We start from the raw sequence: 20,932 nt of genomic DNA on the forward strand, positions 1-20,932 counted from the left end.
AACACATATATGGAACTCTTTGACCTGCAATAAGGTTTATCAGTGATTTTTTTTGGATGGAATATTGGAAGAGTGAATTTATTATCTGTGAGTATGCATACATTGCAAACAGATTTTAATAGTTTTGAAAAGGTTTTTTTTAAACTAAACAACAAGATCAGTTTAATATTGAGAAAATTGGAAAAAACGGAAACTTTATTATTAAATTTGGAAATTCAGTAGAAAGAAACTATGAACAAGATTGATGATTTATAAAATTAAAGTCGAAGGAGCAATGTTCAAGAAGAGTTAACAATTTTGAATAAGTTTTTCTTGAAAATAAACAATAATTTCAACTTAACATTGAGAAGATTGACAAAGTGGAAAATTTGGTATTAAATTGGGAAACACAGAAGAAAGAACTTATGAATAACATTGATGCTTTAGAAGATCAAGACCGAAGGAATTATGTTCAAGAAAATTTTAAAAGATTTGAAAAAAACTTTTTTTGAAAGTAAGCTACAAATTCAACTTGAGACTGAGAAGAATGGAAGATTCGGTGTTGAACTGGGATGTTCAGAGGTGTTTTAATTCAGTGGATGAAATTCAGGAAGACTTGAAAAAAAAATTTTTTTTAAAACTTTTATTGATTGTAAACAATGTTTAACTCAGTGTTGGGAGGGTGGAAAGGGTGCAAAATTTAATATCGTTTGGATTTTCAAAAAAAAAGAGTTTATGAATAAGATTGGTTAAATTGATGGACCGGGGTTTTATGGATATAAGAAATGATGATTTTTTGGTTTATACGTGTATTTTGTCTGCCTGGGGGGGGGGAGGGAGTGGTACTTCTGCTCCCGAAAGTCATATGCCACTTGTGGTTTATACCACACCCATTTGGGTTTTTGGGAATTAACCACCACAAGGTGGTTTCCTAAGGGGTTAGGGGAGGTGGGGGGGGGGGGGGTGAAAATTTGAAAATTATTTAGTATCTATTATGTAATATTATACTAAGTCAATTTGAAATGAATGTATGGAGATACTATAAATAAATTTCGAAAAAAAAAGAGTGAACTGCAAAATTTTTGCTGAATCTTGGACTTTGCTGAATCTTTATGCCCCTAATATAGACAATGAGCGGTTTATTTCACAAGCTTTTTTACTGTTAACTCGAGCTAATGAAAATGTCTTAGTTGGTGGTGATTTTAATTGTGTTCTGGACCCTTTATTGGACAGAAATCCAAAAAGTATAAGGAAATCAAAGATGGCAACACAAATTAATGTGTTAATGAAAGATTTAAATTTGGTGGATATTTGGAGAAAAGTTGATCCTACAGAGAAAGATTTATCTTTTTACTCTTCACAACATGATTCGTTTTCTAGAATTGATTTATTTTTGGTATCAACACATTTACAAGGTAGAGTATTACGAGCTGAATATAAAAGTAGAGTTATATCAGATCATTCATTATTACTTTTTTCTTGTGAAAGTTCGGAGGTAGTACGTCTATCGTTTAGATTGAGATTTAATGCAAAATTTTTGAAAAAACCAGAGCTTATTACTTTTGTTAAAGAGCATATCTCTTTATTTTGACTGAGAATGTTAATTCTTTGGATAGTCATGTTGTAATATGGAACACTTTAAAAGCTTATTTGAGGGGGAAGATTATTAGTTATTCTACGAAAGTTAAGAAACATATATGGCAGAAAGTTTAGTCAGAAAATAAGATTGCTGAGTTAGAGAAAGATTTTCAGAAAGGTGTAACAGAAGATAAAAAAAGCTGCATTAGCGAGGTTGATATTACATTATAATACTTTACAAACTTATCAGTTTGAGCGCTTAATTAATCGATCTAAACAACGTTATTATGAGTTGGGGGAAAGAGCTAATAAGGTACTTGCTTGGCAACTGAAAGCTGAACAGACATCTCGGACTATTAATGCTGTTAAGAAGAATTCAAAAGAAAAGCCAGATTGGACTAGATTAGAATTAGATAAAATAGGGGAAAAGATACCTGAACACATATTATATAAATGGGATGAAAATTTGGTACAACATAGAAGTTCTCCAGTATTACATCATCTACTCAATATTTGGAAGAAGGTTCATGTAGAAAGAAATAAAACAAATTATCAATTACCAAAACTAATATTGACGCAAAATAAGTTACTCCCTTTTACAATAGATAACCTTTCCTTTAGAGAATGGGAGAAAAAAGGGATCAAAAGAATAGAAAATTGTTTTTCAGGAAATAGATTATTATCCTTTGAACAAATGAAAGATAAATACAATATAACTCAAGATACAGTGCTGGCATATTACCAATTGAGATCCTACTTGAAGGATAAATTAGGAAGCAGTATGAGTTTACCAGAGGGAAGTAACTTTGAATATGTGATTACAGATACAATGATAATCAAAAGATTTATAACAAATATGTATATTAAACTGCAAGAAAAGGAGAATGAAGAAACAAATGGTAAAACTAAACAAAAATGGGAACAAGATTTAAATATAAAGATAAAAAAGGAAACATGGGAGAAGTTATATTCTGGAACGATGAGAAATACAATAAATACGAGGTTACGTATGATACAATATAACTGGATACACAGGCTATACATTACACCTCAAAAGTTAAATAAATGGGACCCAACAGTATCTGATAGATGTTTTCGATGTAAAAAAGAAATGGGAACAACAATTCATGCAATCTGGACATGTGAGAAAGTAGAAAAATTTTGGGAAGATCTAAACCAAATATTAAATAAAATTACAGAAAACAATATACCAAAGAATCCAGAGATCTTCCTCCTAAGTAACATAAAAACCAAAGAATTTGGACTTGATTTGGAGGATGCACAAAAAAGATTTGTTAAGATAGCTCTAGCCGTACCAAAAAAATGTATTATGTCAACCTGGAAATCGGAAGATAATTTGAAAATACAACAATGGTATATAGAAATGAATAAATGTATTCCATTAGAAAAAATAACATATAGTTTAAGAAATAATATTGAAATATTTGAACAAATATGGGAGCCTTACATGAAACACAATAGCGAAAACCTACCAGGGACATTCACTACCTAAATTAACGAAAGGAGAAGGAAATGAAAAGAATTGACTCAGTGGAATTTCTTGTTTATTTTTATTGAATGACAACATTGTTTGACTGGTTTAATGTATCCTAGATTTTGTACTTTAAATGGACGGGAGGGGGGAGGTAGGGAGGGTGGGATGGGAGGAGGGAGGGGGGGTAGAAAATGGCATTGTATATATTTGAAAAGGAAAAAGTATGTAACATGGTTAATGTTGTTTATGGTGTGAAAAATAAAAATTTTTTTTAAAAAAGAATTCAAAAGTTACATAAACCTCAGGAAATTAATGACCAGTTTTATTCATTTTATCTAAAATGATATACTTCTGAGGGGAAACAGGATAATGGTTCTATTGACTCTTACTTATCTAAATTAAAGTTATCAGTATTAGATGGAAATGATGTTCAGGAATTGGAATCTCCATTTACGGATTTTGAAATTAAGGAAACTATTCAAGAAATGCCTAATGGAAAGTCCCCAGGGGATTATGGATTTTATGACGATTTCTCTAATGTATTTGAGAAGTGTTGAATCAAGTTAGTGAAGGTCAGAAGTTACCAGAATCATGTTCAAGTCCTTTAATAACTGTTATTCCAAAAAAAGTGATGCATTAAAAGTGTCTTCATATAGACCTATTTCTTTATTAAATGTAGATTATAAAATTATAGCAAAAGTATTAGCTAATAGACTTGCTAAATATTTACCCAAATTGGTACATATTGATCAAACAGATTTTATTAAGAATAGAAATGCATCAGACAATATATTTCAATTAATTACTTTGGTCAATGCATATTGAAAGCAACCTAACCATTAGATGCAGAAAAAGCTTTTGATAGGGTTGAATGGGATTTTTTATTTAAAGTGTTAGAGAAATTTAAATTTGGCCTTTTTTTATTGGTTGGGTTAAAGCTTTATATACAAACCCAATTGCCAGGGTGGTGACAAATGGACAGATTTCTTTACCATTTAAATTGACTCGTTCAACTCAACAGAGCTGCCCATTGTCACCAGCCTTATTTGCGTTGGTTATTGAACCGTTAGCTCAGGCTATTAGACAAAATGAAGAAATTAGAGGGATGTGGGTTAAGAATGAAGAATATAAAATTAACTTATTTGCGGACGATGTGTTGGTATACTTGACTGAACCGGAATGATCGTTGAAACAATTACAAGAGTGTTTGCTGAAATTTGGAGAATTATCGGGATATAAAGTTAATTGGAATAAAAGTGAATTTTTACCAGTTGGAGTGGGAGATTATTCTGAATTTAAAACTATTACAAAATTAAGGAGGACAAGTAAAATTGTGTTTATGGATACTAATTATCAATCATTATATCAATTAAATTATGTACCTATAATAAGACAGATTAAAGCAGATTTGATTAAATGGAAAGATCTTCCATTAACTTTGATTGGTTGGGTTAATTGTATTAAAATGAATATTTTTCCTCGAATTCAATATTTTTTTCAGTCAATACCTTGTTTACTTTCTAAGGGTTTTGTTCAAGATTTGAATAAAGCAGTGCAAGAGGTTTTATGGAAAGGTAAATTAGCTCGAGTGGCATTGCACAGACTTACATGGAAGTATGCATTAAGTGGATTACAGTTACCACATTTTCAAAATTATTATGAAGCAGCCCAGTTGAAGTTTGTTAGTAGATTGGAGATGGTGTCTATTTCTATGGTTGATATACATGAATTTATATTTCTTTGGAATTTGATTTTATTACAGCAATGATATGCCGATATTGAAACATTTGTTAAAGATTTGGATTTAAAAAAAACAGGGTGTTAGGGTCAAAAGATAAATTATCAATTTTAACTCCATTGTATAATAATCAGCTTATTCCTTTTTCAATGTTTAATAATCATTTAAAGATTTGGGATTCTAAAGGTATAAAGACAATACAAGATAGTTTTGAAGAGGGGTAATTTCTTTCTTTTAATCAAATGAGAGAAAGATTTGATATACCTGAAAATTCTTTGTTTGCGCATTATCAACTTAGAGCTTTGATAAAAGATAATTATGGTAGAGAGATGATTTTACCTACTTTGTCGAGATTTGAATCTTTGATTTCCTCTATACCGAAAAAGGGTTATACTTCAGTTATGTATAATTTGTTACAAGGTAGTATGGATAAATCAGATTGGGAGAAATCTAAATTTAAATGGGAGAGTGATTTAGTATTTATTTTTTTCTGAAGATGATTGGGCGACTATGTGTCAGGACAATGTAATTAAATTGACTAATGTAGGATATGGAATGGTTAATTATAATTTTTTACATCAATTATATTTGACCCCAGAAAAGCTAAAAAAAAATGGGTTTAGTAATTCGGATTCTTGTTTTAGATGTGGCTCATGTATTGGAACTTTTCTACATGCCGTTTGAACTTGTGTTAAAGTTCAATCATTTTGCAAGGAATTAAAGTAGTTTTGGAAAAATTATGTAATTTTATATTACCATTAGATCCAACTATTTTTTTGTTGGGAAATTTGTATTCGTTAAGGGGAATGGGATTGGACAAAATTCAAATTGCTTTTGTACGTTTGGTGTTATCAGTAGCACGTAAATGTGTTGCTAGTACTTGGAAAGATGATACTGAGATTAATATATCACGTTGGCTCAATGAATTGAAAGTATGTATTGTCATGGAAAAAATTACTTATAATTTACATGATAATTATTCTTCTTTTGTTATTAAGTGGTCTCTGTATTTGAAATATATGTATTTAGATATATTTTGAAATGTTATTAACATTTATAATATTTTCTTTTTATATATAAATATAATCTTTTTTTTGCTCCCCTTAAGGGAGTTGGCTGAAGGGGTGGGAGAGTGGGGGTGGGTGTTAATACCTTTGTAAAATTTTTTTTGATTATTTTTATACTGTATGTTACGTTTTTTTCTATCTTTAAATAAAATTTGAAAAAAAATACGGTAAGATTTCAGGCTATAAAGTAAATTGGGATGAAAGTGATGCCCCTTAGACAAGGCGATTATACTCGTTGCTGAATAAATACTCAATTTAAATAGCAAAAGAAGCGATTAACAATAATTTAAATAATTTACAAGTTGAATTATTTATCATTGCTTAAAAAAGTTGAAGATTTTTAAAAATGGACTACTTTGCCAATAACATTAGTAGGCAGGGTAAATTGTATCAAGATGAATATATTTCCGCAGATACAATAGCTTTTTTCAAAATATATTGTTACCACGAAAGTTCTTTCAAGAATTAAATAAACATATATGAAAATTTATTTGGAAAGGTAAAATGTCAAGTGTATTGATAGGAATATTAACATGGAAATACAAAGAATTATTAACAGATGGCTCAATTGAGACTTCTTATTTCTTTATTTGAGGGATCAGGAAAACCGACATAGCTCAAAATAGAGATGGGTAAAATAGGAGAGAAATCAGTGGAGGAATTAATTTACAAATGGGATTCAAAGTTAATAACTGGTGTGAAGGAGGTACCTGTGCTTTAGCATTTGATTACTATTTGGAACAAGATAAATAATGAAATTGGTACAAAAGGAAGTATATCACCTAAAACACCTTTGATTCAAAATAACCTTAGACCTTGTACTAAAGATAATCAATTTTTAAATATTTGGTTCCACAAAGGTATTAAAAATGTAGAAGATTGTTATGAACAAGGTCAACTGGTGTCATTTCAACAGTTTAGAAATAAATATGGAATTTTTCGAAGTATACTTTTTTTTGCCATCTTCAACTAAGAGGATATTTGCAGGAAAATATTGATTCAACAATGTACTTACCACCTTGTAGTGAGTTGGAGGTTCTTATCAGGAGAGGTTATACTAAGAAATTTATTTCTGCAATGTTTATTTTACTACAAGCAAGCACTATTAAAAAGGGAATTCATAATTTTAACAGTAATGGGAGGTTGATTTAAATATTACAATTGATAAGAAAAGATGGGTAGATCTCAGTCACAGTTGTATGACAAATATTTTAAATGTTAGATACAGTTTAGTTCAATATAATTAATTACATCAATTATAGTTAACACTGCAAAAATTGCACAAAATGAAGTCAGATTTATCAGATAAATGTTTTAGATGTGGTGAAGAAATAGGTACATTTTTGCCCTCTACTTGGTCATGTTCTAAAGTTAGAACCTTTTGGGCAGATTTAGGAAAGTTTTTAGAACAGATTATTAGTGTTGTTTTTCCACAAAAATCCAGATTTATTTTTGTTGGGGAATATAGATGGAACAAGACCTAAATTAAAACTATCATTTTATCAAGTGAAATTTATCAAAATAGCTTTAGGGCTGGCAAGGAAGTGTATTGCAGTGGCTTGAAAATCAGATGGACATTTAGGTATGGAGAGATTGCATTTGGAAATTCAAAGTTGTATACCTTTGGAGAAAAGAACATATAATTTGAGAAATAAATATTCAACTTTTGTACAAATTTGGAGCCCATATATGAAAAGTTTAGGGATAACTAGGTAAAAGTGTACTTCCAGCCTCTTAAGACTAATCATAATCTTCTTCCCTAAAGTCATTTTATATAAATACTGTAAGATCCCAGTGTGTGAGCTAATCCTTTCTGCAATCCAGACCAATATTATTTTCTCTTTATCCTTCTTTTGTCTTTATATAATTATTTTACAGAACTACATATTTATTATCATTACAACTTTTATAGTAGAGGGGTAAGAGGGAGGGTAGGGTAGGTAAGGGAGAGGAGTTTAATACCATGTAATCATTGCAATTTTAAATTTAACTAACTCATGACTCTGTATAATATATAATTACATGGATGGAAACTTTTAAATAAAATATAAAGAAACATTGGTTTTGTGGGAGAAGCCAGAGAGTGGTACTGGAGGCTTCTGGCTAGTGATGTGCCTTGTGCATCGGTGCTGGGACAATCATTGTTTGTAACTATGTCAATAATCTCATCTGTGGTAAATTGGATCAGCAAGTTTGCAGATGACAAAGATTGGAGGTATGGGTGAGGAAGGCTTTCAAAGTTTGCCGCTGGACCTGGACCAGCTGGAAAAATGGTATGAAAAATGCCAGATGGAATTTAACATGGACAAATGTGAGGTGTTGCACTTTGGGAGTACTAACCAAGGTGGGACACACATGGTAAATGCTGGGGCACCAGGGAGTGCAGCAGAACAGAGGGATCTGGGTATATAGTTATATAATTCCCAGAAAGTGGAGTCACAGATAGATGGGATTGTTAAGAGAGCTTTTGGCATGTTGGCCTTCATAACTCAAAGTATTGAGTACAGGAATTGGGGTGGTACAGGAAGTTGTACAAGACATTAGTGAGGCCAAATTTGGAGTACTATGAGTCAACTAACTAATGGAAAGATATAAATGAGATTGAAAGAGTGCATAAAAGATTTATAGGGACGTTGCCAGGACTTGAGGAATTGAGTTGCAAGGAAAGATTAAACAGGTTAGGACTTTATTCCCTGGGGCGTAGAAGAATGAGGGGAGAAATGATAGAGCTATACAAAATTATGATGGGTAAAGATAAAGTAAATGCAAGCAGGCTTTTTCCACTGAGGTTGGGTGAGTCAAGAACAAGAAGGCTTGGTTATGGAAAGAATATCTTTTTCTATACAAGATAAGATGTCTTTTTCTGAGTTAAAGTCGACCCCATTTATTGATTATATACAATTTAAATAAGTTTGAATTAATCATTTTTTTTCTTTAAAAAAACTTTTTTAAATTATATATTTTTTCTATATATATGTTTTCTTTTTTTTAGTTTTTTTATTATTAGTTGGTTTTTTTTTTCGTAAGTTCTTTTTGTTTTTGTTTTTTCATATATATTCTTATATAATAAAATTTTTTTGGATTAATAATTAATACTTAATTAATTTTTTAAAATATATATATCAATCTTTTTTTTAAAGATTTTTTAAAAATTATACTAATAGTATTAATTCTTCACTCTTTATCGTGGGGGTGGGGAGGGGGGGGGGGTTTAGGGGTTAAAAATAGGTTTTTTTTAGTCTTAGTTTTTAGTTGTTAGGGGGAGATGCCGAGATTGGTATTGTATTAACTATGTTACTTTGTACTTGTATTACTTTATTTTGTATTTTTTCTGTACGTGAATTACTTACTTTCTTTATATGTTAAAATTAATAAATAAAGTTTCGGGAAAAAAAAAGAACAAGAAGGCATGGGTTAAGGATGTAAGTTGAAATGTTTAAAGAGAACATTGGGAGTTTCAGTGTTGTAGTGTTCTAGGGCTCTGAGAGTGTGTTGGCTGGGATGGGGTAAGTCTTTTAATATACTGGCTGATTTTCCAAGGCAGAAGCTATCTCCGTTATTATCCAGGCACACGTGGACATCAGGTACCAAATAAAAAATTGCATGTGATGCCTCTGACAATCAAACAGTCCAAAACTAAATGTTTTTTAAATCTTATGAACAACAATCTTAAACACACTGGTGCCTCTAATTTCTAAGAAGATGAAAGCAGTCTGGCACTTTCCTCCATTTTCTTCTACAAGGGCACTAATTATAGGATACTTATTAGAGGTATCATACCATGGTGTGGGAGTGACTGCTCAAGATCGGAAGAAGTTGCAGAAAGTAATAAATGCAGCTCGGAATATCACACAAACTTCCCTCCCTTCCAGACTCTACGTATACCTCCCACTGCCGAGGAAAGGCAGACAACATAATGAAGGACCCAACCCACTCCGGACATACTCTCCTATCCCTCTTCCCATCAAGGAGAAAGTCTAAGAGTGTGAAATTGCACACCAATGGGGTTAAAGACCATTTCTTCAATACTGCCATCAGGCACCTAAATGAATCTCATTACAATGCTCTGATGCTGGACTTGCTTTGTAGTATATGTTCTTCTACAATATATAGGTCTCTGAATGTATCATTAACCTGTTAATGGAAGAATCATGGAAGAATGATGATCATGGAAGAATCTTCACCTTCTTAGTGTACCAGGTATAATGTGACAATTTTAAACAATGGAAATAGCTGAGGAAATTAAGGAAAGGTGGTTTTATGAACTAATCAGCAGTTTTGGTTGTGCTTCCATCGGACTTGTCAGCCACAATCGAGCCTGCAGCTGACGTGGACTTTTACCCCCTCCATAAATCTTCGTCCGCGAAGCCAAGCCAAAGAAAGAAGAAGAATAAGAGGAGGAAAAGAGCTGAAATTATCAAGAAATGTCTGCCAGCAGAGTGGGGTCTTACCAGGTATCGGAGATGCTGCAGACTGAATCCTTCTGTTTTGGTAATATGATCAACGAGACGTCCTGGAGTTGAAATGACAATATCCGCCAAGCTGCGGTAACCCAGAATCCTGCAGCGACGAAAGTGGGAAAAACAGCAGTAAGCTCATAACTGAAAACATTGCAACTTCAATCATATACTGATGCATGTTCAGCCGAAAGAAGGAGTGATAAATGTCATTAAAATCCAATCATCTTCAAAACAAAATCAGAGTAAACTGTTGAGCAATGAAAATTAGGTTTATATCCGTTTACAGAGGTGTATTGTTATCCACCTAGCTCCTCTTGCTCTACATTGGAGAAAGTACCTCCAAATTCAGAGCTTCCAGAGGTAATAAAGATCTATGCTTAATTCACCTTCCTTAACTAAATGTTGCATTAAGAATTTTATCCTTTTTTTAATTGCAACGTAACTAGCTTTCCATAACATCTTGCAACTCTTATACTGCCTCTGTTCTGCTCAGATTTTGTCCAAAATTCAGTTTTGAAAAGGCTGAAATTTCTTCCAATGGGGCGGTCCCTTTGCCCCTTGTCACAAACTCAGTAGCCAAGGTTACTTTGAAGGGCTCAGGCCTGAAACATTGGTTAACCACCTATGGACGCTGCGAGACCTGCTGAGTTCCTCCAGCATTTGCATTTTTACTACAATCAGAGCATCTGCAGATTTTCGTGTTTCACTCTCAGTAGCCAGGTTCACTAATTCATTCTCTTCCCCATCAATGTTGCAGGGTGAAATTGATTCAAAGCCTTAATCTTCTTCTTCTGTTCCCTTATCCTTTGTACCTCTGCATTCATAACATTGCCCACCTTCACCTCTAACTCAGCAAAGCTCTTTGCACTCTACCCGAGTCATCTCTGATCTCCTTTTCTGGTGCTCTCTGTCACTCTCTCCTTCATTACTCACTGTATATCTCAGCACTTCAAACCTCTGCTGCCTGCCCTACCCCAAATCAATCCAAGCAGAACCTGCTGACCTACACCAGTCAACCCCAAAATTTCAATGTTGACTCTGTATCTTTTAACAATTTACCCCCATCTTTCCCATATCCTTCCATCTAATTAGAATAGTGCACGCCTAATGCTTTGATCATGTCGTACCCATCAATCTTCATGCCATGCACCAACCATTCTGTGGATTATCTTCCTTAAACCTGCCGCCTCTCCCTCTTTCACAACATGTTTAGTGATTGCTGCTAATATTTCTGCTGATGGGTTTAACTTGTAAATTATTGGAATCACGGAGTCGCACAGCATGGAAACATGCCCTTCAGTCCAACATGCCCACGATGACCACCCACACGAGTCCCACCTGTCTGCATTTGGTATCATATCTGTCCAATTTTTTATTAAATATTGCAACACCTGCCTCAACCACCTCCTTTGGCAGCCCATTCCATACACCCATCACCTTCTGCATAAAAAAAAGTTACTACTGGGGTTCCTGTTAAATCTCCCCCCTCACCTTAAACCAACGTCCTCTGGTTACTGATCCCCCTACACAGGGCAAAATACTCTCTGTATTCACCCGACCTATTTCTCATGATTTTGTAACCCTCTATGAGATTATTCCTCATCCTCCTGCACTCCAAGGAATAAAGGCCTAGCCTGCTCAACCTATCCCTTTTGATCATCGCCACCACTACCCCCCCCCCCCGCCCCCACCATTCCCTGAGTCCTGCCAATATCCTTGTAAATCTTCTCTGCATTTAATACTTCAATGAAACATTAAAGTTTTTTCCTATGGTAGAAGTGCTATATAAATGCAAGTTACATTTTCACTTTACATTTCCCACCCCATTCGACTGAGGAAGATGGAAGTCTCCAAACTGGAGCAAATGTGTATGGTAATCTACCAAAATATATAGTGACAATTAAATGTGTATCATTAATTCAAACATGGATAATTGCTGCATCATTCTATTTTTAGATATGGAATCTCAAACATAATCAGTTTCTTTTTCAAAAAAAATGTCTGTTGTGTTAAGATGTGTGTTTTGTGAATTGTGCCTGGAGTTCCAATTTGATATGAAAGATTAAAGTATTCCAAACTTTCAATGTCATGAACCAATTTGAACTCCCAATCTTAAACTAGGTAATGTGGGAAAAGACCTCAGGGAAATGGGGTGAAGTAAAACATAATTCTGAAATCAATGAAGAGCAGAGCCATTCTGAAAACTTGTGCTTTAGGCATCTTGGGTTCTTTTAAAATAAATCAAAATATACAAACAAGAATATAAAACAAGAGTATAAAAATATACAAAAGAGAAAGAAATGGGGAAGATGTGAGAAAAGCAAAATAGCAAAACAACAGGTTAGGGTGTATGGCCCAAATAAGAACAAAGAGCCCAAACAGCATAAAGAACAAAATGAATAAATTACAAGCTTAGAGAGTGCAACACAATATTGATACACATCTGCAAGAGGGTCAGGACCAGTAACTAGTCAGTAATGAATCCTTTATATTGGAAAACTACACATTTTACTCACAATTTGTGCAAGGTGACCTAAAAATGCAACATTTCTTGACCAGATATCAAAAATATAATATTTTTTTCATTAATCAATCAGATATGGGGATTACTGACAAGGCCAGCAGTTATTGCCCATTTCTAACTGATTTTAGAAAGTGATGCTTCTTTCTTAAATGACTGCAGCATTTATGTTACTGGTAACCCACAGTGTTTATTGTTTCAATATACAGCCCAGTAATAGGTCCTTTTGGCCCACAAGCTTGTGCTGCCCAATTTACACCTGATTGACCAACAACCCCCAGTACGATTTGAACAACGTGAGGTAACTGGAGCCACAGGGGAAAACTGATGCACACGGGGAGAACGTACAAGCTCCTTGCAGACAACATGGGATTCGAACCCCAATCCCAACAGCTAGCACTGTAACAGTGTTGTGCTAACCGCTACATCAACCATGCCATTATATGAGATGAAGCTCCAGGATTAAGACCACACAACAGAGATGCACTCACAGAATTGTTGGTGATTCTCAAGATTTTTCTGCTCCATGAGCACTAGTGATGTCAAGGACATTGTACCTTATGCTGGTTCATTCACCAACACAACCAAAACTGATTATGGTCACTGATGGTTAAAGAACTTTGTTGTGGTTGGAGTTTGCTGCCGAGTTGAATGACAATGACATAATTACACAGAGATTTGTTGCACATGAAATGTTTTGGAATCTCAGAAACAAGGGATAAATGACGTAAAAATAATTCACTTTGGTTCTTTTCTGTGGTTTATGCTTACTGCCATAATTATCTTTTTCCTGTTCTGGTTAAGTCCCCAACCCTATTACAATTCCCAAGTAAATTACACTCTAGACAGGCATGTATTCTGTGGCCCCACATTAATGTAAATGATCACGTTAGAAGGTGGAGTTGGGGCAGTTAATATATCTCTCTCTGATTCCGTCTCATGTTCTGTATAAACTCAGTGATCACACAGGTTTGAATGGTGGGAAGGTTGAACTAACTAATGAGAATTAACTGAAAGGATGGAAGGTCAATGAAGAACATGAGGACCAGACGTCATGTAGGTTATTCTATCCAATTGTAAAACACCGTCTGACTCACACAGATCATTCAAACCACAAGGCCTTGCAATTGGGTTGATTGACCTGGACATGGATGATCAAAACATGGACTGTTTAAGGTGAACAAGGAGGGTGAGAGACCAAGGGTTGGTAATAGAAAACTTACAGCACAATACAGGCCCTTCGGCCCTCAAAATTGTGCTGAACATGTCTCTACCGTAGAAATTACTAGGCTTTCCCATAGCCCTCTATTTTTTTAACCTTCCTGTATCATTCCAAAAATCCCTTAAAGGTCCCTATTGTATCGGGCTCCACTACCATTGCCGGCAGTCCATTCCACCCATCATTCTGCGTTAAAAACTTACCCCTGACATCTCCTCTGCACCTACTCCCGAGCACCTTAAACCCATGTCTACTTGTGGCAATCATTTCAGCCCTGGGAAAAAGCCTCTGACTATCTACACAATCAATGCCTCTCATCATCTTAAACACCTCCATCGCTCCAAGGAGAAAAGGCTGAGTTCACTCAACCTGTTTTCATAAGGCATGCACCCTACGCCAGGCAACATCCTTGTAAATCTCCTCTGCACCCTTTCTATGGCTTCCACATCCTTCCAGTAGTGAGGTGATCAGAACTGTGCACAGTACTCCAAGTGGGGTCTGATCAGGGCCCTATATACCTGCAACATTACCTTTTGGCTCCTAAATTTAATTCTACGATTAATGAAGACCAATACACTGTATGCCTTCTTAACCAGAGAATCAACCTGCTCAGCTGCTTTGAGTGTCCTATGAACTCGAACCTCAAGGTCCCTCTAATCCTCCACTCAGCCAATAGTCTTACCATTAATACTATATTCTGCCATCATATTTCACCTACCAAAATAAACTACTTCACACTTATCTGGGTTTAATGCCATCTGTCACTTCTCAGCCATAAAGTTAACAGATTCAAGAAGGAACTTAGATTGAATGTGAGCTGTTAAAGATAGATCATTCAAAATTAATAGATATAGCATAAAAATCTTTCCTCAACCTGTAAATTCCTCTAACACAAGTTTATTTCTCTGCTAATATATTTGAAATTTAGAAACATGTGATTTTTAGAAACATGTCAGTGAGTTTTTTTTAAATTCCAAAAAAGTAGAAAAATAAACACAAAAGTGAGAAATACTTACATGTGCTCAACAAGAGAAGATTGCTCTACTGCAAATGGCTTTTGTCCAGCAGCAATCACTACTCTTAAATCCATGCCTTCAACATACGTACTGAAAACTTTACCCACCTAAAAAATTATTTCAAAGTATTAATCAGTTTATATTGCAAGATTTCTTGGCCTCTTATCTGGAGTCTGAGACAACATGATATAGCTCATGTACAATATGTTGATGAGCCAGTACTTGAGATACCTGGTGTTGTTCTGGTCATCCAGTGATAGGAAGACTATCAAGTTGGAAGAGGTGCAAAGGATAGTCACCTGGAGTTTGCCAAGACTGTAGGGCTTGAGCTCTCAGTTCAAGTTGGAAAGGCTGTCTTGATTCCTTGGAGCAAAGGAGGCTGAGTGGTGATCTTACAGAGATTGACTACAGATTAAGTTGGCATTCTGGCCTAAGAGAAAACTCTAGAGGACTGTTAACTTGGCCTGCAACATCACAGGCACCAGACTTCACTCCATCGAGGACCTGAGGCGATGTCTTTAGAAGGCAGTCTCAAAAACCCCCACCACCCAGGTCATGCCCTCTTCACTCTGCTACCATCAGGGAAAGGGTCCAGGAGCCTAAAGAAGAGCACTCAGCAGCACAAGGACACCTTCCTTCCCGCTGCCATCAGATTCCTGAATAAGATGTTGCCTTACTTTTCGTGCAATATTATTGTTATTATTATTTTATTTTATTATTTATAGTAACATCGTAAGATGGTTGTAATATGTATGTTTGCACTAAGATGCTGCCGCAAAACACTGAATTTCATGACTTGTTCATGAAAATAAATCCTGATTCTAAGGGGGTGTGGATTTAGTGAATGCTCAAGGTAGAGACTGAAGAAGGATCTGAGGGGTAACTTTTTCATCCAGAGGGTAGTCCACCATATCTGGAACAAGTTACAAGAGGAAGCTATAGAAATGAGAACAATAACAATGTTCAAAGGACATTTGAACAAATGTATGGATAGGAAGGGTTTAGAAGAACATAAATCCAGGCAAGTGGGAAGAGCCCAGAATGCCAACTTAGTCAGCGTGCGCGAGTTGGGATTAAGGGACTGTTCTGCACTGTGTGACTCTATGACTTGTTACTTTTCTTTTGATGTTACATTGTGGGAAACATTAACACCTCCATCTGGCCCTGTTGAAGCAAACATTCAACTACTGGAGCTGCTTCCACCAGTTGTACAAGCCAGTTCTTATCATGGGTATGTTGCCAAAGTAGACTTCATAAATCTGGAAAAGGCAGTTTGTTTCAAACAAGTCTGGGCCTCAGCTAGTATCTTTCATGCTGGAAACTTCTGAGTAGGCACCTCCTGAAAGTCAACTTTTGGAATTCTATCCCATGCATTAGTCACAGTAAATTATAGACTGGCATCCCAAACATACAATTTATTCCACCCCCCCCCCACCCCCCACATCCACAGTCATGACCAAGGATGAGACAGCAATTTTACCTGCTGAGCCAGTTCTTTTGTGGGCAGTAGGGCCAGGGCTCGAACTCTGCATACAATGCGCTCCATCAGTGCCTTAGATAGAAGTACAGAACAAACACCCAAATGATTAAATGCATTGTATGGTACCTTCTAACAATCTCAGAGCATCTTAAAGCTCCACTGAAAGCATCCAATCAGGGTGTATCACTGTACTTGAATTGCTCTGGTTAAGACCGCAAGAAACAGCAGAAGGTCATAAACGTTACTCAGTTCATTATGTTCAATTTCCTTCGTTCCATCAACTCCATCTATAACTCCAATTGCTTGAAAAAGCAGCCAACATATGAAAAGACTCATCTCACTATCCACACCTCCAAATCAGGAAGAAGATTCATGAGTGTGAGATCACACACCATCAAATCCAAGGACAGCTTCTTTCTTGCCATTATCAGACTCCTGAATGACCCCCAAATATCGTAAAATTTAAATTTAGATATACAGGCCCATGAGCCCATGCCGCCAAATTACACCTAATTAACCTACAATGCCTGTACATTTTGAAGAGAGGTGGAAACCAGAGCACCCGGAGGAAACCCACACAGACACTGGGACTCAAATCCCAGTCGCTGGTGTTGTAACAGCATTGCACTTACTGCTATGCTAACTGTGCCACCCACTTTTGTTTTGCCTTTGCTCCATACCATATGATCTCTCGAACTCTGTACTTCAGTTCCGTGTTTTACTTGTACTTTACATGAAATGTCTACTGATCTGCTCTCAAAACAACCTGTATCAATGTAGAGATACCATATATGCTATTATACAGGATGACCCTAAAATGGTTGGTTTTGAGCGATACCCTTTGAAAAGACGACCACCCCTCCAAAATTAGGCACTTGCTGCTGACCAATGGCTGCTGTTAAAAGCAAATCACAATATTTTAATAACAAATTATCATTTAAAGGTTTAAATTTTATTTAGCTATTTTAAAATAAACCACTGTCAGCTCCTGTAAAAGGCCATTTAAAGCCTGTACAGAGCTGACAGTAGTGGACCCCGTGGAGGAGCACTGAAACCAAGCAAATAATTTGCATTTTAGTACTCTTGACTGAGCCATATTCTTTGGCTAGGATAGTAGAATAACTCAAATGCTCTTTTTTTAAATATCTTCAAAGATCATGCAAAGCGTTGGTTACAGCTGACAGCTCTGAGAGTGGTTCACTGGCCTGTGGCCTCAGCAGAGATTGTTGTGTTCAGGTTGGCCCAGTCAACCTTCTGACTCAAAAGCATGCTTTAACTGATATTGACACATAGACTTAAAAAAATATTGACAAGTCATTTTTGTAATGTCCAACCGAAGGAACAGAAAATTAAAAAACACACCAGTGCTTCAGCTCACCTGAATAACAGGGATAACAAAAGCCAGCGTCTTGCCACTACCAGTTGGTGCAGACACACAGATGTCATTCGGCCTGTAGCCTCCTCTGCCCAGTAGAATCCCATGTTTTGAACTCTCCAACAAGGCAGGGATCACCTCAGCTTGAACTGATAATGGCAAAACAGGATTGAAAAAAAGAAGTTAACTAGAATACTCAGTCCTGTGGGAGCAATAATGTTATCAGGTGTAAGTCAGCAATATTTACCCAGTGAACAAAGTTGTCCCTGCTTCACCCTCTAAAGAGCAGCAAAAGAAATTTTCAGTTGATTTTTATCAGAGCCATTGCTCCTTATCTTCTTGATAATTCTACCTAACAAAAACCTATCAAGCTTTGTTTTACAATTTTCAACTGCCTCCTCTGTTTTTTTTTGTCGGGGCAAGGTTAGGCTGACGGAAGAGTTCCACTGCCTGTTTTCTGCCATCTCTAATTTTACAAGAAGATAAGTTTTCACTTTTGAGTCAGAGATAATAAAAAAAAAGTTAAGAATAAAAACACTGAGCAGTTCAGGCAACATCTGTAAAAAGAGGAAGAGTTAACCTTTCAAGCAATGGCTCTTTATTATAGCATGAGATTGAGAAAATGTGTGCTTTAAGTGTTGAAACAGGAAGGAGTGAGGAAAGAAAAATGTCAAAGATAGGGTGGAGACCAAAGTGGTCCACGTAGCACAAAACTAGAAAAAGAGCTTGAGATACAAGAGAATGCCGATGCTGGAAGTTGAGCAAAAACAAATTGCTAGAGGAACTCAGCAATTCAGGCAACACCCATGAAGGGAAATTGTTAGTTCGTGCTTCAGAGAACAGCTCAGATAAGGGATAAAAGGAATGGAGAGAGAAAAGGCCAAGGAAGAGTTTGAAAGAAAAGAAGGTAATCCAAGGAATGGGAGCAGATAAATATTATTGACATGAACTCACTTTGGAAAGAGAACAACGATGAGAAGTGCAAAATGAGAAGTCTTAAGAATTGGTCTGACTGCAAGGAATTATTTCTGCTCAGTCTCTCAAACTTCAGTGATAGGTGAAATTATTGCAGAACAAAATGAAGGCTCAGTTTTTCTTGATGGTAATATCCCTGAAACTGTCACCCCTGAGGATACAATCCAGAGGATGAACGAAAGACATCACGGGGAAGTCAATAGTGAGATGATAGATGGAAGTTTTCGTAACTGCTAACCCAAATCTAGTTGGTGCCTGCTTCTACAGTAAAAGACATCAGAGAGAGGATGTAGGACATTGAGAGAAGAAGTCACCTGAACACTTGTTAGATTCAATAACAAGAAGTGACGTGATTTTCTACAGTTTAAGTTTCAGAAACAAGTTAAAGAATGGGATATCAAATCTTGTAATAGCTGGATTACTCCCAGAGCCTGGAACTAATGTGTAGAAATGAGAGGATGGGACAAATTAATCCAAGAATAGGGGCATGGAGTAAAAGGGAGGATTTCATATTGTTCCAGCATTGGGGCCAATTCCCAGGTTTAGTGAGACCTATTCAGGATAAGTGGGTTCTCTACTAAAGAATGCAACTTTGCCAAGTTGTGATGCATTCTATATTCAACATATAGTTCCTTGAGCAACGTATTGAGCTATAGTCACCCAAGGAATTGGAGAACATTTAGCAGAGGATGAGGCAGCCACAAGCCACAGGCCACATGAGCTCTTTTTAAAAAAATTTTTATTTTATATAAAACATATCGCAATATTTCAAATTTAATCCAAATACATGTGGTATTTTATATTTTTAAAAAAAATTAAATACAAAAGAAATAAAAACCTCCTCTAAATTCCCCCCCCCCCCACAAACTAAAGAAAGAGGGACAAGAAAACCAGAACACCTTCCGATACTTTGAAACATATATTGTAGAGACCTATAGGAGAAAGGGTATGTTTGAGATTCATTTAAATTTTAATACCAACAGTTTGTAAATATGAGCTCCATATTTCACAAAATGTGTGACATTTATCTCTTAAATTATAAGTAATTCTTTCAAGTGGAATACAACTCCAAGCTTCTGCATGCCATCTATCCATTCCCACACACAAGCTCTTTTGAAGACATTAATTACTCCTACTACCCAATTTTTACATACATCCTCACAAATTAATTTTTTCAATTCAATTTCTGCTTGAAACTAAAAGGACAAAATTGACAATACAGAGTGTAAATGTGTAACCACTAAAACTATGCTTTCATCCAGAGCACCCAAAAACAACAAAACACATGAAACTTCTGCATTTTTCATTCAGCTTAAATCCAACCCCTTTCAGTTTCAGCCAGTAGACATTCTCTCTTCACCCTTATGAATTATGCCACTCCTTCAAATTTGCTCTGAGGATGACACGATCTTCTCTAATATATCTATTTAACTGAAAGCTGTTAGCTCAAGGAACAGATATTGCTTTCAAACAGTAATACCAACATACCTGGAAAAAAGGAATATATACCATTGGCTTGAAGCTTCTGAATTAGTTTAGGGTGGATTCCTGGAACATCTTCAATTGCTCTAAGATTCTCTTTGATGACTTTGTTAATCGGTGTCGGTTTGGAAAGCCACTGAGGTAATACCCGTTGTACCTGGGGAAAGAGATTATAAAGTTTGGGGTGATGGCATAGGACACAGGAATTGTACCATTATGCTTGTTGTTATTTATCTTTAGCCGCTTTAGTTGCCCATTCAGAGCCAGCTCTCCAGCGCATGACGTCCTGTTTTGCGGAAACTGCCAAAATGTTTGGCCTGGAAGTCAGCCTGAAGAAAACTGAGGTCCTCCATCAGCCAGCTCCCCACCATGACTACCAGCCCCCCAACATCTCCATCGGGCTCACAGAACTCAAAACAGTCAATCAGTTTACCTACCTCAGCTGCACCATTTCATCTGATGCAAGGATCGACAAAGAGATAGACAAAAGACTCGCCAAGGCAAATAGCGCCTTTGGAAGACTACACAAGAGTCTGGAAAAACAATC

The 20,932-nt window shown here is 35.8% G+C and overlaps 1 protein-coding gene across 3 annotated transcripts in view; it reads right to left on the minus strand.

The window, feature by feature from the left end:
* The window catches only part of ddx51 (DEAD (Asp-Glu-Ala-Asp) box polypeptide 51), an 80,826-nt gene that overhangs the window by 32,833 nt on the left and 27,061 nt on the right, over nt 1-20,932 (minus strand). For 2 of the 3 annotated variants that reach the window (XM_069933039.1, XM_069933040.1), the window contains exons 4-8: nt 20,392-20,542; nt 17,932-18,077; nt 16,554-16,625; nt 15,074-15,180; nt 10,309-10,417 (exon numbers count right to left, since the gene is read on the minus strand). In XM_069933039.1, coding sequence (XP_069789140.1) covers nt 10,309-10,417; nt 15,074-15,180; nt 16,554-16,625; nt 17,932-18,077; nt 20,392-20,542 — 585 coding nt within the window. The remainder of the gene's footprint in view (nt 1-10,308; nt 10,418-15,073; nt 15,181-16,553; nt 16,626-17,931; nt 18,078-20,391; nt 20,543-20,932) is intronic. The other variant, XM_069933041.1, reaches the window with a different exon arrangement.

This window comes from Narcine bancroftii, chromosome 4 (assembly GCF_036971445.1).
Source record: "Narcine bancroftii isolate sNarBan1 chromosome 4, sNarBan1.hap1, whole genome shotgun sequence".
NCBI classification, from domain to species: domain Eukaryota; kingdom Metazoa; phylum Chordata; class Chondrichthyes; order Torpediniformes; family Narcinidae; genus Narcine; species Narcine bancroftii.